Genomic DNA, 18,269 nt, shown 5'->3' with positions numbered 1-18,269 from the left:
GAATAACAAGTTAGTGTTCATGGGTTCATGAACCATTCAGAAATCTGATGGCAGAAGGGAAGAAGCTGTTCCTAAATCGCTGAGTGTGAGTCTTCAGGCTCCTGTATCTCCTTCCCGAGGGTAGTAATGAGAAGAGGGCACGTCCCAGATGGTGAGGGTCCTTAGTGATGGATGCCACCCTCTTGAGACACTGCTTCTTGAAGATGTCACTGGCATGCCTTCTTTATGTTGGGCCCAGGATAAATCCTCTGAGATGTAGATGTCCAGGAACTTGAAGCTGCTCATCCTTTCCACTGCTGACCCCTCAATGAAGACTAGTGTGTGTTCTCCCGACTTCCCCTTCCTGAAGTCCACAATCAATTCCTTGGTCTTGCTGACATTGAGTGCGAGGTTGTTATTGTGACACCACTCAACCAGCCAAACTATCTCACTCCTGTATGTCTCCTCGTCACCATGTGAAATTTTACCAACAACAGTGGTGTCATCTGCAAATTTATAGATGGCATTTGAGCTGTGCTTAGCCACACAGTCATGAGTGTAGAGAAAGTGGAACAATGGGCTAATCACACATCCTTGAAGTGTGCCTGTGTTATCAGTGAAGTGGAGATGTTATTACCAACCTGCACTGACTGTGGTCTCCCGGTAAGCAAGTCAAGGGTCTAGTTGCAGAGGGAAGTAGGGAGGCCCAGGTTTTGAAGCTTGGTGATTAATACTGAGGGGATGACAGTGTTGAATGCCGAGCTGTAATCCATAAACGGCTGCCTAAATTCTTCAAAAAGGAAGATGGTTCTAACTGGACAAGCAGAGAGAAGGTTACTGAGTGTTATGTGCTGATAATTAGCATGGTTGGCTAGTGAGGTACTTACATACACAATTTTGCCTCAACTCGTGTTGCAGAATATGCAAACTGTAACCAGGAAAATGTAACTGCACAGCTGGACGTTTCCTAGTGATTCGTTTTGTAATCTTTTAAACATAGAAATGGGTTCTGCACATGACATGCCAGATATACAAAATAACAATTTAAAAGGATCGCTTGTTACCATGAACTATCATGAAGGCTGTGTAAAATATTCAGAATAAAATGGACTACTTGAGGAATAATGCTACAGTATATTTAATAAGTAAACATTTGCAAGAATAAAGTCAATGATTTTGAACTGGATGCACATTGTGAGGATCAATAATACGAATGAGAATTGCTAATAATTGACATTTGCAATACTGAAAATGGTACTGAATTTGCAAATAGTAATACTATCGCGCAGCGCTGACTGGGTGTTATTGTTCTAAAGGGTAACGCTCGGCTGCTGACCATACGGCTCGTTGGTCTAGGGGTATGATTCTCGCTTAGGGTGCGAGAGGTCCCGGGTTCAAATCCCGGACGAGCCCGATTTTATATCAAGTTTCACCGCCGCACTTTTTTTGCTTTTCAGAATAAAAAGGACGAATCAGTGCAGAAAATGACAGCGATAGAACGACAACGTCATGCACAAATGAATTAAAATGTTCAAAACACCTTTTGAAAATAAAATCGGGCTCGTCCGGGATTTGAACCCGGGACCTCTCGCACCCGAAGCGAGAATCATACCCCTAGACCAACGAGCCAGCTGCCATCTTAACCACCGCCAAGCCCTTTCTCCAGCTGCTCCACCTTATTGTTGTGTCTGCATTGTTTGTTCTGTCGTTCAGTCTTTGCTGTGAGACTGACCGGAACCTTATTCTGCGCCCCAGCTCCGATTAATCAGCTTCGGCGGGGTATCGGCAGCGCGGAACCTGGATGGCGGCAGCGCGGCAGGGCCTCGCCCACGCCGTCACGGCGACACCCTGAGGCACTCGGCAGCATTGCAGCCTCAGAGCAACATCTCCAGGCGGTGACGCGCGGTATTACAACAATGGCACTCGGACGCCGCCCAGTGGCCGAGCATAGTACGGCGACTTTGGCGGCACAATGTGGCCGAGTGGCTTCGCCAGCTATGACAATCTTATCATCGCAGAATCACAGCAACAAAGTGTGAATCGAATTTTGCTGCGCTTCAATCCCTAACACTCAAACCGAAACTACCCGCTGCAAAACCCTGAAGTCCAATCAGATAAAAATGGAAAAGCAGAGTTGAGATTACAATCAATGCTGATCTTATTAAATAGCAGAACAGGCTTGAAGCCAATTCCTGTTCCTAATTTGCATGTTCATATGAGTCATAGAACCGCAGAGATGTACAGCACAGAAACCGGCCCATCTGCCCACCATGTCCATTTTGCCCATCTGCAGCTCATCCAACTTGCCTGCATTAGGGAATCCAGGGAAAATAAGCACAGACCTAACCAGCCTGGTGAATCTTCTTTAAAGCCCAAAGATTCTCCACGCTTTGAGTGAAGAAATGTTTTTCTGTTTTCAGTGCCAAATGGCTTACCTCTCATGGTGAGAGTGTGAATCCTGGGTCTCTGCTCGTTAGCCAGGGGAAACATTCCATTTCTACCTTGTCAATCACATTTACCCTGTACATTTGGATGAGCCAGTCTTCCAAACTCTAGAGATTTACTCAATCTCTCCTCATCCATCAGACTTGCCATTGTTACGAGCCAGGTTGCTCTTTGGTGAGTGTCCATTTAAGGCAGTGGTTTTCAACCTTTTTCATGCTGCAGCCCCCCAGAATATGTCCTTGTTAGATGGCAGACCCCCAAAGCCCACAAAATCAAACAATTCATGCATACAACACTTGAATTACTGCACAAAATCACAAAGCCCACAAAATCAAACAATTCATGCATACAACACTTAAATTACTGCACATAGGCCCTATTGAAATAGTGACTATTTCGACTATTTCAATCACCAATTATTACCAGCGGTGTCTTTCAGTTCAAGGTGAAGGTTGTGCCTGTTTTGCACTGCAGAGTTTGTCCAAACATGGTGGTATGTGTGACAAACATACGCGTATGTCATCCTCAATATTACGTCTTGATCTGTATTTGGTTTTCATGGCAGTGACTGCAGAAAATGCTATTTCGCACAAGTAAGTGTTGCAAATGGTAACAGAACATTGACAGCTTTGCTGGACAGCAGTGGATACTCCTGGGAACATGCTATCCAGAACGACAACAGTGACATTCAGTTGAACTGCAAGCGCAAAGTCCTGTCAGATGACAGTTCAGCCAATTCTTCTTGTTTGCGTCCAGTTAAATCAGTCAGCATGCATTCAAATGGATTTCGAATCCAATCAAACATGCTCGTTTCAACGTCGCCGAAATACTCATGGAAATAATATGACAGCTGTTGAATATGGTTCAAAACAGAGCTTGCAATGGCCTCTGTCTTAGTCTCTTTCACTGTCAGAAAGTCAGCCAGCAATGGAAACATATCATAGATGCCTCGCTCGCATCTTCCCTTCCAGATACGGAGTTTTTCCTGGAAGGCATTGATTTTGTCATGCGTTTTCAGAACATTTGAGCCAGGTTCTTGCAATGATAGATTTAAGCTGTTAAAAATGTTGAAAATATCTGCAAGATAAACTAATCTGGCAACCCACGTCTCATCTGTCAAGAACTGTGCCACTGATCCGTTATGCTCATTTAGAAAAATGAGCAGTTCATCTCACAATTCATATACGCGCTGTACAACGCGGCCTCGTGACAGCCATCTGACTTCTGTATGTAGCAACAAAAGCTTATGCTCGGCTTCCATTTCACGGCATATGTCTTCAAACAAATGATGATTGAGCGGCCTGGCTTTGATAAAGTTAATGATTTTAATTCATGTGGAAAACACATCCGCAAGATTTTCATCCATATCCTTTGCAGCCAAAGCCTCACGGTGAATCATGCAGTGGGTTGCTGCTACATGTGGAGCTACTTCTTTCGCTCATGCGACTAGACCCGACTTCCGTCCCGTCATTGCGGCAGCACCATCCGTGCATACTCCAATACACTGTGTCCACGCCAATGCCAATCGGACAAAAAAAGTGTCAAGCACATGGAAAAGTTCTTCACCGGTTGTACGCCCTGGGGCCGCCTTGCAAAACAAAAAATGATCCAAAGCCTCTCCTTCCCAGAAATATCGAACATAAACCAACAACCGCGCAGCACTGGCAACATCAGTACTTTCATCGAGCTGAATCGCAAATCTGACTTGCTGAAGACGTGCTGTCAGCTGGCTCTGTATATCTTCCGCCATATCACCAATTCTGCTTACTGTGTTATCAGACAGGCTTTCAGTTTTTGACTGGGTTCTTTTCCCAGTACAACTTCGCACATATCTACTGCTGTAGGTAGTATAAGCTCTTCTCCAATTGCGTGAGGCTTTCTAGAATGTGCTATTCGTAATGCTACCAAATATGATGCACGAAGAGCCTTCTCATTTACAGTGGCGCAGGCTGTCATTTTGCCTTTCTGCTTGAGGTACAGCTCCTTTTGCCGCTCAAGATATTCCTTCGGCTTACTGGCAATATCTGGCTGCACTGTTGTTAAATGGTGCATCAATTTTGCTGGTTTCATTGCATCGTTGGACAGTGTTTGCAAACACACAACACAGAGAGGTTGGTCCGTATTCGTTCCCACTGCGATGAAGCCATATGAAATGTATTCTGGATCGTACTTGCGTTGTTTTCTCCTTCGGTCACCCTTATCCCCCTCGTCATCAGAATCTTCCGGTTTCTGGTCAGCTTTTCTCTTCAGAAATTTCTCCATACTCAGTAATACACGCTGGACAGTTTAATTACTATTACTGAAAAACAAAATTATCAAAACTAATCTAAAATTTACACGCTTGTGCACTTTTTGTTTAACAGTGACGTCACTGTGGCGTAAATGCACGGTAAGTAAGCAATATTATTAAGGCACACCAGCAACGTCACTCAGTCTCGCTAACACTACAGTGCACGACAGAATAGTAGTGAGTAGTGAACACTACTGTCTACTCTGACTACACAAATCGAATATTAAGCAGCAGCTTACCAGAAGGGAACACCGTCTAAGTCTCTAAGGTTGTCGCCTATAACAGATAGAATAGATATGGCCAATTTTCTGAATAGTGGAAAACTGGAGCAAGCAAGTAAACTACGTCTTTGTAACAGGTCGCTTTTCCATTTTTTTCTTGGCTTGCTCGCGGACCCCCTGGCAACCCGCCGTGGACCCCCAGGGGTCCACGGACCACAGGTTGAAAACCTCTGCTTTAAGGCACCTGGATGGTAGTGCGGTAGTGCGTGTGGCTTTATCTGACTGCTACGAGTGGGAGCGATTAAGCGTCTATAACTGGAATGATGTACGAGTCTGAAGGCGGATTCACTAACGTGCTGGCAACTGCACAGACTGAGGGAGAGAGACGGGAAAGTTGGTGGCACTGACTGCCAGTCTCTGTGTCTACCAGTGAAGCACAATCGTTGTGACTGTTACTTTACAAATCCATGTATGGATTTTTGGAGTAATCCGAGGAGTCCACCTTGTCGGTAACCTGTACCAGGGATCAGGTATATCTGTGGGCGGCCACGTATTGAGCGCCCTCGGAGTGGCAGATATCTCTAACTAAAAGCAACAGCGTTCTTTGGTGAGTGTGGCGTCGTATTGGTTCCATCGTGGAACTTGTGGAATTCGTAAACTCCTGCTCTCTACATTCTCTCTACATTCTAACGTGGTTTTCAAAAGCCTTTGCTCATCGTTTTGCTTCATGACTTGCTGAACTGAACTTTAAGAACTGTTCTTAGACTTGGGGTTTGGGAACTTGCCACACACACGCACTTCGGGTTATTTTGGTCAGTGTTTGATAGCTAACGTTTTTATTTCTCTTATTATTACAAGTAGTTATTGATAAAAAGATTCTAACATTTAAACATGGCTCATTGTGTTTCTATTGTTGCTGGTATGTAACACCATCCAAGAACTTATCCAACAAATCTTTGCTACAGCCCCTTTTCAGCAACTATATCCTTTTTTGTTAAGGTAAAAAGACTACATTTGTACACAATACACCAATATGGTCTCACCAAAGCTCTTCAATAAGAATCTTTATTCTTCTACTTGATTGCACTCTGCACCAGTGTTTCTGCTTTCAACAGCTCGAGTACAAGAATTCTCAGGTCCCACTGAACATTTATATTTCCCAATTTCTAACCATTTTAGCATTTCTGTTTTGTTTCCTCCTAAGTGGATAACTTCACCCTTTTCCACATTGTCCTTTTCTTTTTGACTGAACTTGCAATATCTCTTGTCATCCAAGGTCCTGAACCTTTTCATCCTCACAGAAACATGCTGGTCCTGAATGCTAATCAACTGGCCTTTAAAAGACTCATACATGTCAGATCTAGATTTGCCCTCAAACAGCCGTTCCCAATCTACTTTCTCTAGTTCCTGCCTAATATTGTTGTAAGTAGCCTTTCCCCAGTTTAGCACTTTCACCCGAGCACAAGTCCTATCCTTATCCATAACTATCTTAAAACTTACAGAATTATAGTCACTCACTGTTCACAAAATGTTCCTTCACTGAAACTTCAGTCACCTGGCCAGGCCCCTTCCCTGGTTGGACTATCTACATATTGTTTCAAGACACCTTCCTGGATGAACCTAACAAATTCTGCCCCATCTAAGCCCTTGGCACTAAGGGAGTCCCAGTCAATATGGGAAGTTAAAATCACCCACTACAACAACCCTGTCATTATTACAGCTTTCCATGATCTGCCCGCATACCTGTTCCTCCAGCTCCCATTGGCTGTTGGGAGGCTTATAGTATAACCTCGAGCATAATGATTGCACCTTCCTTATTATGGCCTCATTGGATGAGCCCTTCAAGATGTCCTCTCTAAGCTCAGCTGTAACATTCTGTGATAATCAATAAAGCAACCCCCTCACCTCTTTTATGTCCCACCCTATCACATCTGAAACATCTAAACCCTGAGCTGCCAGTTCCTGCCTTCTCTCAACCATGTTTCTGTAATGGTGGCAACATCACAGTTCCATGTAAAAATCCAGGCTCTAAGCTTATCTGTCGTACCCATTATACTCCTTGCATTAAAATAAAGACACTTGAGACCATTATTCCTGTCATACTCATTATCCTGGCACTGACTGTTCTTCCTATTAGACTTACTTGACTTAACCTGTACCTTCTCCCCAATCACACCATCTACTGACCTACTGCACTGGTTCCCACAGCCCTCTGCCACATTAGTTTAAACCCTTCTGAGCAACACTAGCAAACCTGCAAGGATATTGGTGCCCCTCCAGTTTAGATGTAACCCGTCCTTCTTGTACAGGTCCCACCTGCCCTGGAAGAGAGTCCAATGATACAGGTATCTGAAGCCCTTCTTCCTCTTTAGTCAGGCATTCAATGGTACTATCTTCCAACTCCTTCCCTTGCTAGCACGTGATATAGGAAGTAATCCCGAGATTATAATACTGGAGGTTTTTTAACTTTCTAACCTAACTCCCTCAATCCCCTTTGCAGGACCTTGCCTCTCTTCCTGCCTGTGTTGTTGGTACTGGTATGGACCACCGTCTCTGGCTGCTCACCCTCCCCTTTCAGAATGTCCTGTAGTTGCTCAGAGACATCCTTGATCCTGGCACCAGGGAGGCAATACATCATCCTGGAGTCTCACTCACGGCCACAGAAATGGCTGTCTGCGCCCTTCCATCACTACTGCTTGTCTAGTCCTGCTGTACAACCGAGCCAGTTGTGGCGCCACTGATCTTGCTGCTGTTGCTTTCCCCAGAGAGGCCATATCTCCCACATCTCACAGGAGGAGCGTATCACTCCACTGCCTGCCATTACTGCCCCTCTAGTAACATTAGATTCAAAGGAAGACCTTATTTTACTTTATCTTAATGCTGCTCATCTTCCTCACTGAAGCCCAACGTTCACCAAAGCCCACACTTTGACTTCAACATAGCCCCTCTCAGAGTGGCTGCTCCTGCTATGATTGTCGCTCTGTCACCTGCTGCCAGTAGGAAATAAACCTCAATCTCACTTGGTACCTGCCTTTTTAAACAGTGGCTACTGCTCCTCCACTGCTGCTGGGCCTGCCGGTAGGTAAAACTCACATTCCCACTTAGTTTCACATCTCAGCAAACTTGTTGATGTAACATTCGGTTCCCCGGCCAAACCGTCAATGTGGATTGTGAATAGATGGGGCCCAAGCACTGATCACAGCCTCATGAGCCACAGCCTGTCAACCTGAGAATAAACTTTTAACTTTCTCAATTTTCTAGCTGTTAACCAGCCCTCAATCCGTGCTCTAACTTTGTTCAGCACCCTCCGTTCGGGGACCTTAATAAAGGTCTTCTCGTATTCAAATGCACCACACTACCTTTACTAGGTACGTCCTCAAATGGATCAATTATCACCATCTTGAAATGGTTCATTTCCATGTTTTAGTAAGTACCCAGTGTCTTGTGACACTGTCTTATGCTGAATCCAATCTGGCAAGTGGAAGGTCTTCCATCAAGCTCCTTGTTTGTGCCTTGTAGGTAGTGGAAAGGCCTTGGAATGTCAGGAAGTGAATCACTCGCCAGAGATGTTTTACAGAGATGTTTACTGTTATGAGGGGTTTTGATAGGACAGATGAGGAGAAATTGCATCTAGTGGTGAAGAGTCAGGAACTGCAGACACCAATTTAAAATTTTTACCAGAAGTTTCTCCCGGGAAATTCATTTCATGTGGCAGTGCCTTTTGTGATTTGGGAAGTGCACTTGCTGAGAAGTTGAGGGAAGCAGATCTAGTAAGAAGGGGAATCAGATCAATTCACGAAGGAAAGTGGAAGTCCCCTACAGCCGTGTTCAAGCAGGTTGACTCCCACTGCCACAGGTGAGTGCAGAGGAACCCGAGCCACACACCAGCCCACAGTTCCCCAATGCTGCGCCTGAGTGCACATACCCCAACCACTGTGTGTGAGTGCACAGTTCCACAAATAACATGTGCCACCCGTTTTCCCCACTGGTGCATGTGAGCACACCTACCACCAACACTGCATGCGATTTCACAGATTCCCACCAAGTAAAAGCTCACAATCCCCACTGCTGCAGGAAAATGCACAGCTGCCCACCACACGTGAGCGCACAGACCTCCTTTGCTGCTTGTCACTCCACAGTTCTCCAACCAACACATGCAGTCAAGCAAACCCCTTCCCATCACCACATGCAAGTGCACAGATCCCCACCACTGCATGTGTTCACACTGTCCCCCACTGCTGCATGCCAATGCACAGACTCTACCACCATGTGTAAGTGCACAGATCCCCACAGACTTCCAAGACTGCATGCTGAGCTACAGATTCTACCACTGTCTGCAAACACACAGACCCTCTACCATTGCATGCACGTGTGTAACTCAGAGCTGGCAAGCTGGAAACCCAAAATTAAACGACTCAGAGTTTCCCGCCAGGTACGCAGAGCCCCAGTCATTTTCAGAAATTATTTGAGACTGAGTCACCCAGAGAGTTCCTGAGCACCCTTCCAGTAACAGAATCCAATATCTGATTCTAAGGTGGGTGGAAGTTTGGCAGTTTTAACTTACATGAAAAAAAATTCAAAACAACTTGTTTTTACTTTAGAACTTTTCCATGCAGTTTGCAGATAAACTATATGGTTAAATCCACACCCAGGCTGAGCTGTATACATAGTTGCATAGGCCCAATACAGCTGGGCTGGAAAACAGCGATGAACAGGCCATTGCAGATTCACAGACAGATCACCAGAGGGCAGTACTGTGCTCTCTACGCGACAATCCTTTTAAATTGAGAGAGGCCATACCTGTAGTGCAAGCACCAGTGCAGGTTGCAGCCAATCAGGTTGATGCCACAAATCAGCTGACACAAAGCACCTGACCCAAGGATATAAAACCTTGAGAGTGCAAAAGGCAGTGGGAGTGGAGTGGTTTTGTACTATGTGTGAGTTTGCTTTGTTAGGAGACTTGATATTGCTGGAAAAAAAACAGCAGATACAGGAAATCTGAAATAAAAGCAGAAAATACTGGAAATACTGAGGAGGTCAGACAATATCTATGGATAAGGAAACAGAGTTAATGTTTCAGGTTGAAGGCCTTTCATCAAAACCGGATAAAGTGGGAAAACAGCATGGTTTAGGGTGTGGAAGGTGGTGGTGGTGAGAACAACAGGAATGTCTGCAATAGGGTGGAGACCTGAGGAAAATGGAGAACACGTCATTGAGGTGGTAGCTGAGTGTGGTGAAGGGTGGTTGATTGCAGCTAATCTGTCTTGAGGAGGTGTAAATAGGGCGAGTTGAGTGAGAATAAAAAAGAGTGCTGGAACTGAGAGAAACAGCATAGCTGTTGCTGTAAATCAGAAATATAGTAGAGTGCTGGAAAAGCCCAGCAGGTCAGGTACAAGTGGGGAAAGAGAAAATCTGAGTTAATCCCATCAAGGAAACACATAGGTCCAAGGTATATTGTCTTTTGAGGTGTATGTGGAAGTCCTTATTTCAGTCCTAATTGTTCCCCCTCTCTCCTGCTTGTAAGAACTTTGTTCCATTCTCCTTGTTTCTCCAGCTACTTGCAACCGTTATATGTCACCTTTCTGGGATGTCTTCCTTTTTCCTCAATCCTCTATGCCAGTCAGCAGTGTGCTAAAATGCATCTGTCCCGTATCGTGTGTGTCTGCTCTCCTCCCGCCTGGAAAGATAGGACCCTTCTCCACACTTTCCATCCCATTCAATGGATCATTCATTGTAGTCTTCATCGCCTTCTACAAGATGCCACTACTGGAGACATTTTACCTGCGCCACCCCTCTAAGCATTCCAAAGGGAATTTTCCCTCTGTGACTCCCTGCTTCACTCTTCCATCTCCACTGACACCCAGAAATAGAAGCTGGAAGCTGATTTGTTCTCTCCTGGCTCACCACCATTCAATGAGATCATGGCTGATCCTTCACCTCAGTGCCTCTTTCCTGCTTTAATTGTGCATCCCTTGATCCTCTGAATATCTAATCTATCAATCTCTTTTTTGAATATACTCAGCAACTGTACCTGCATGGCCCTCCTGGGTAGAGAATTTAAAGATTCACCATGCTCTGAGTGAAGGAATTTCTTCTTGCTCCCGTTCTGAATGGCTGATCCCTTTTTTGAGAATATGAACCCTGGCTTTAGAAGCATGAACCCTACATTTATCCTACCAAACCCCTGTACAATTCAATGAGATCAACTCTTAATTTTCTAAACTCAGAGATCATAGACCAGTTTGCTTAACTTCTTCTTGTATGACAAACCTGCCCTCCCAGGAATCAAATCTGGTGAACCTTCACTGCACTCCCTCAATCACAACTATGTCCTTCCTTAGATAGAGGTCAAACCTGTTCAGACTACTCCAAATAGGCTCACAAGCACCCCATGAGATGCCTATGTACCTGTACATAAATCCTCTTGCAATAAAGACCCATGTACCTCTTACCTTCCTAAATGCTCACTGAATCTAGATGTTAACTTTCAGCACCTTCTCATGCAACACCTACCCTTTTATCTCTCCTTTCGCACCACTCAGGGACCTAAACAATCAGTTCAGGTGAAGCAACAATTCAACTGTGATTCTTCCAAATTAGTTCAGTGTTCACTCAAATTTGGAGGAACCAAAGACAGATTGAGTGACTAGAATCCCTCCATTCAGTCTGCAAGGGTGATTCTGAACTTCCATTTGCCTGTTATTTTAATGCTGTATCCCATTTTCACTTGCCTTGGACCTCTTGAAGCTCAAGGCACTTATGAGGAAAAACAACTGGCCAGTTCTGATGTGAGGCCGGCAATCTGCAATGTTAACGGCTGCCTGGCCTGCTGAGCTTTTCCAGCATTCTCTTTTATTTCAGATTTCCAGCAATTGCCACGTTTTGCACTTTACAGACCCAGCATGGTTCTTTTATTTTAACTCTCCTCTATTTTCACTCATCTCCTTCCAAATACACCTCCTTCAGACAAATTGGCACCAATTAACAAACCTTCACCACCCTGTCTCATCCAACACCAGTAACGTGTGTCATCCAATTTCTCTTGGTCTCCACCCTATAACACACATTCCTTTTCCTCTCCCCACCCCTACCCTTCCTTTGCAACTAAGAAAAGCAGCATGGTTTAAATTTTTCCTAATTCTGGTCATCGACCTGAAATGTTACGTGTTTCTGTTTCCACAGATGCTGCCTGACCTGCTGCTTATTTCCCCACTGTTTCTGTTTTTATTGCCAACTCATTTGCAGCTTCAGTTGAGATTGTTATTTCCTCTTTCTCCCTCCCTCAACAATCTCAAGTATATACAATGCACCAGTGATTCCCAACATTTATTTCCAGAGGAAGTCCATGGAGCAGAAAGACCATCTGTCCACTCTGACTATGCACACTCAGTGCTAGAGAAATCCAAACTGAGTTTACACCATACTCACCCTCAGAACCTGAGAATTAAAGTGTACATCACTGACAAGATAGTGGATGAAAAAAATTAAAACTACAGATTTTGGAAAACTTAAAAACAAAAATTGCTAGGAACACTCAGTAGGTCAGGCAGCAGCAGTGATGGAGAAACAGTTAATATTTCAGCTCAAAAACCCTTCATCAGACCTGGGATGGAGAGAAAATAAGCTAGTTTTAAAGTTGCAGAGAAGTGGACAGGTCAAAGAAAATATATCTGAAGCAATGCCAGGGTTTCCAGAGTGAAAAGTTGTTGATGAAGCTAGATAAACATTTGAACTACTGAGGCACAGAGGGCAAGAGCAAGCGCTGGAAAATGGGATTAATATAAATGGGTGATGATGGGCCAAAGGGCCCATTTGTGCTATATGACCTTATGATAGTGAGAGCGAGAGAGAGAGCACAAGTGGGAGCACCTGAGAGAATAAACAAAGGAACATTAAGCTGTGAAATGCAGACCTTTAAGAAACTGGTCAGGCTATGTTAATGAAGACAGAAAAACTGAGTGACTATTACAGATGAATGGTTCTGATACAAAGAGATGGAGAGATACCCAAAATTGTCACAACTCAAAAACAACTTCTTTTCAGTTTTCCAGTTCTGATGAAGGGTATTTTACCTGAAATGTTAACAGTTTCTCCTTCAACAGATGCTGCCTGACCTGAGTGTTTCCAGCTTTTCATAGTTCTGTTTCAGGGATAATGGAATTAAAGATATTGGTAGATTGGGATGCTCTTCAGCTTTTCCCCTATGACCTTCTTCTCACCCACTATTATGTGACCTCGGGTAGAGTTTGAAAAAGCTGAGCAACAAAATGGGAAGGTATGTTGAAGACATGACATTTATTTTGTTGTTTTTTTAAAATCATTTCTGCTTTGGCCAGTGTTAGTCATTTATGATGAAAATTACTGATACAAACTGATCAACTTTTATCATGTTTTTTTTAAAAAAAGCTAGTAATATTCAGTTCTTTTGGAAAAGCAGATCAAAACCTGAAATTTAATTTCCTACAGCCCCGAATGTTGACTAGAAATGGCATATAGAAAACATGGCATACTGGATCCTGTGTTAATACAGCTGAAGGATTAGGCAAAGGCTCTTCTCCGTTACAATTTGCATTTGTTGAAGTTCTACCTCAAAAAGGGCAGATTTTTCTTTAGCAGGTGGATCGTTGCAAGTTGCATAATAGAACATCTGTAGAAATGGATATTGCAAAACCTGGTGGAAGTTGGGTGGCAACATTTGAAAAGCAGGCTGTGCAGACTCACCCAGTTTAAAGTAGATCCAATATTCTACTAAAATTTATAGGCATCAGAAACTGCTAGTTTCAACTTCCACATGTTCTACCTTACTCAACAACAGTGGAAGATGTAAGTCTTGGATTTCACAATGAAATGTCTTATTGTCATTATAAAGTAAGCAGCAGGCATACATTTATAAATCATATTTTATGAAAGATGAGAAAATGCAAATACAAAAACATTTTCTCCTGAAATACATTTATTTCAGTAGGGACAGAAGAAATATTTGCCTTGAAAAGAAGGTTGAAATCTGGATTCACACTTTTTCATAATGCTTTTATTTTAAGTTAAAAGTGTACAAAAGCAGTTGTCATAAATTTTATCAAAAGAGTAGAAAGCACTCACTTTTGCATACATCTCACTCCATGGAAAGTTCCACATACAGCAATATATAAACACTTCATATAAATCCATGACTTGAAACTCTTATACAATACAGTATTAATTGCAAAGTATTGCAATAATTGGTGCAGTAGTAAATCTAATGTTCTGATTGTGAGTCACCATCTGAATAAAAGCACATTATCTGGCATGATCAAGGGACGTATTTCCTTTGGACGATGGTGCAAGAACATGTTGTTAGTTGTTCTGATTATTTCCATTAATCAGGCCACCGCTGCAGTAATCTAATAACACCAATATCCTACTGGAGCCAGATGACATGCCCTTTACAAGGAATATCTAAATAACAATGTCCTATTTAAGTGACAACGAGAAAGAGCCTCAAGTTTATATACACAAGTAGTTGTGCATGATTCACTATATTCTATTTTTCAATAATCTGCTTTGAAAATGTGCAAATTACCAAGGTGAGTTTTATAGAACATAAGTAAATAGTTCATGTTAGGCTATCAGATAAAATGCAGGTTTTCAATTCCAGCTTGTGACAAATTGTAAAACAAAATTTTTCATTAAATCAGTATCCATACCCATCAGTAAATTTAGAATAGCTAGGTTTTCTGCTGCTTAAACAGTTACCCAACTGTCTAGATAAAATCACTCTTTCCTGCTGATAGTTTCTCACTTTTTCTCAAACTTACTGTTATTGATAACAAACTCAAGAATCTAGTTGGGAAGACATATTATTTATTTAGACCAACGTGTGAAACACTGACCAAAATGTCTTGCCACAATAAATTAAAACCATCATTTTGGAAGACAGTGATATAGAGATTATTTAGTGAAAGACAAAACTGGTTAATTTAGTTATGATAATTCACAATGATACTGTACATTACTTGTAGACACCAATGTAAAAAGTCTTCCAAATAGGAATAATATCTTGTGGTTTGGTTACACTTTAGTGGCAAAATTGGAGGATAATTTTATTCGACCGAATATTTTAGTTGAAATACTGGAATAAGTTCAAATTTCAGATTTTGGCATTGATGCTGCAGTCCAGGCAATCATATATTGGCACAATTAATAGACTATTAAGCAGTTTTACATTTCTACAGCACATTTCTCAAGTCACATTCACAGGATTGGGGGGGTCTATGTTACTTGACCTCTTAAGCAAAAGAAAGGTTACACTGAAGCTGCCGCTAGTGGCTTGTAATAACGTCAATTTATATTTGCTAGTTTATTTTACTTGCTACACAATTATCTCATCTCTCCACTTAATGATTTAAAAACCATTGACAGGATTTGGAACTGCATCACACTCCTTGTGTTATGGGAAACAGAAAAGATCATTTAGAATCAGTAATGATGTTAATAAATATCTTGTATCCTTGGTCATTGTGACAGAACTCAGGATGATGAGCAGTGCACAACTGCAATATTAGGTACAAGTTCAAGGTAGTCATCACAGTGGAAAAAACAAATGGAAATACTAACATGCTCATTACATCCAGATTTTGCTTTTGCATAGGTAACATTTCTGAAATCAGTAGAACAAGCCCCATCATAGGCACTGTAAAGGAAGACAGTGAACTAAGAGGAACATAAAATACAAGCAGCAGCCACATGCCAGGGGAGCAAATCAGGATCAATTCATAGTGGTGTAATAAACGCAGCATCAAGCAATTAACATGCAGATTTGAGCGTGGGATCATACTCCCAAGTGCTGTGGAAAGAGGTAGGTGCTATGGGGTTAAAAAGGTACATCAGCTGCAAAGTAAACTTTGTGATTTTCATTACATTTATAAAATCAATTATGTCATAAAACGTTTGAGAGAGGCAGAATTTTGATGTAACGTTCTTAATCCCCTTTCCCAATTGCAGACTTTCAACAAGTTTTAGAAAATACCTTACCAGGATGATAATTTGAATTTCTAAGTTAGGCCAAATTAGGCCAGACTTGTGTTGTTTTGTTTTTTTACACAAACGAAAGAACTAATTCAGCAATGAAGTATAACCACATCATCATCTTAGTCATCTGCTGACGTGCTGTTGGAAGATAATGAACTGCTGAATGGCCCCTTTCATTGGGAGGGTATCAAAATTCTGCCTTTTGATATCAGGCTGACAATAAGACCCCACAACATTAATTACAATCATCAAAGAATTAAGCCTTCATTCAATGTTACCATGAGTAACCTCTTGAGTGCCTTCCTTGTTTTTTTTATACACACATTGCCCCAGTTAAAGATGCACAAATACTTCTGTTAGTGGTGAGCACATAGACAGAGACTGAAACTTTAAGGAGAATGGGAAACATTCCGAGGGATTGGAACAATATTGATGTCACATTCATGCAGAAGTCTGCTCATCCTCTTGAAACAAAGACAACACTGAAGGGGAAATAACAAAGTACCTCTCAGAACACGTGAAGTTACACATTTATTAAACTAATTTGAATGATAGCTTAGTAAATGCTGAACTTAGAAAAATATACTTTGTGGTTTATAGTAGAGGTAGCTTTCAAACAGCAATCTAGGTAGATTTTGAAAGCTTTGTTTTCAATAATGGGGCATTTAAAGATAATCATCTTGTTAACTAAACATTTAGTAACTGAACCCTTGCCTTCATCTCTCACTGCCTGACTAATTATGCCAGGTGGACAATTGGAAGGGCTTGCCCATTCCTTCCCAGTCTCAATTTGACAACAGGCATGATCCAGAAAACTTTTAACCAGAAAGACAAGTTATGGAGCATTGATGGTTCTCCCTGCTGGATCTAACTGCAGTGGTCAGGCAGTGGTTGCTGTCATGTTTGAGTGAGAGTCTAACAAACAGGGAAAACAAATTCCAGGATCTAAAACCTCATCAGGTCTCAGCAAGAAACTGTCCTGTCCTTATTTTTTCCATCCCAAGTCAAAATAGTTGTCAATATGTCAAGTTGATAGGAGAACTGTCATTTAAACATGTTTTGCATTAAAAAGTCATCTTCTCATTTTTATATGTAGTAATGAGCCAGTAGTACCTAGCACATGTACACACGTTTCCAACACATTTATCTTTAAGACTCAAACTTTTCACAAAATGGCAATTCAATTTTATTTTGTTGGATGGCACCCCCTATAAATTAAATATTGGAATCTTGCTTTGCTGAGCAGATATGCAGAACAAACTGTGATGGCAGGTGAACAAGTACAACCCTTAGCCACCAGAATAAGCATGGATGTGCAGCTAAATCGATACAGGAATGCAAACAAACCCTAGCAGATAAACAAATGGAAAGTTCTGCAAGACAAGAGTAATCTGTTCTCTTCCACCTGTCATCTGGAAGGGTGATAAAGAAATCGATTTGCTTCAAAGCTCAGAAGTCTCCAATAAATGCTGACTTGGTGGAATCTATTTGGCACATCCTTATTATTCAATTGCTTCAGAAGGTTTTTCCTGAAAGATACAAAAGGTGACTGTATTAAATACACATGGGACATTGAATCCCTCAGGGTTATCCCAGATACAAGGACAGTTTACCCTTCCCAAAGTCACTATGCACACTTGAAGTCTGATTTTCTTTTTCACATGGAACTTGCCTTTTTGGATTTATGCTGTTACTCACAGGAAAATCCTTCCAACAGAGAAAGCAACATAACTCTGCAGCAATGGGTTTAAACGCTCAGTTATACTGCACTATGCCAACCCTTGCATAACATTACCAAGCTAGGCTCTAATTGCTCATTGTGAACTGGCCCCCTTTACAGAAATTAGCTGTTCGGCTTACTTCCTGTTGTGTCATTGAGCAGAAGAGGACTGTAGGTCTGCAAAGAGCACTCTGAAGGCACTTATAGAAGGTAAGCAGCATCACAACATACAAGTCACAGAAGCAATGTCCTATTTGTTTAGATGTCTGTTGCCCTGTTTGCATCCTAAAACATTCAAGGAAGTTGCCACGAGGCCAGGAACTATAGCAACATGTCAGGTAAGAAGGGGATTAACAGTTTCCCTCAACTCACTCGTCCTTCCTGTGGAGGAGCAGGACCAAGAAGTTACAAATTTCTTGCCTTCAATTCACGGGCAGCACCACAACACAGCCACACAACTCACCCAACTGGTTCCATCTACCCATCATCTCCCTCCTCACCTGGTTCCACCTACTACCCACTAGTACCTGCCTCACCCTCCCTCTCATCTCTGGATACTGGCCATCTCCCCTCTACACTCCCAGTCCGGAGGCAGGCAGGGTCTCGA

The 18,269-nt window shown here is 42.4% G+C and overlaps 1 protein-coding gene and 2 non-coding genes across 10 annotated transcripts in view; 1 reads left to right on the top strand and 2 right to left on the bottom strand.

Moving 5' to 3' along the window:
• Positions 1-1,320: 1,320 nt before the first annotated feature.
• On the top strand, positions 1,321-1,392 carry trnap-agg (transfer RNA proline (anticodon AGG)). The gene has a single exon. It is a non-coding gene; the product is annotated as a tRNA-Pro (tRNA).
• A 144-nt stretch (positions 1,393-1,536) lies between these two features.
• Positions 1,537-1,608, bottom strand: trnap-cgg (transfer RNA proline (anticodon CGG)). Its single transcript has one exon. It is a non-coding gene; the product is annotated as a tRNA-Pro (tRNA).
• A 12,306-nt stretch (positions 1,609-13,914) lies between these two features.
• LOC127569541 (capZ-interacting protein-like) overlaps positions 13,915-18,269 on the bottom strand; it is a 57,168-nt gene continuing 52,813 nt past the window's right edge. For all 8 annotated transcript variants that reach the window (XM_052014287.1, XM_052014289.1, XM_052014284.1 and 5 more), the window contains one exon: positions 13,915-17,471. In XM_052014287.1, coding sequence (XP_051870247.1) covers positions 17,445-17,471 — 27 coding nt within the window. In that variant the 3' untranslated portion in view covers positions 13,915-17,444. The remainder of the gene's footprint in view (positions 17,472-18,269) is intronic.

The sequence above is a fragment of the Pristis pectinata genome, chromosome 4 (assembly GCF_009764475.1).
Source record: "Pristis pectinata isolate sPriPec2 chromosome 4, sPriPec2.1.pri, whole genome shotgun sequence".
Classification (NCBI taxonomy): domain Eukaryota; kingdom Metazoa; phylum Chordata; class Chondrichthyes; order Rhinopristiformes; family Pristidae; genus Pristis; species Pristis pectinata.
The sequence above is the reverse complement of the archived record's forward strand: the minus strand, read 5'-3'. Positions and strand labels throughout refer to the sequence as shown.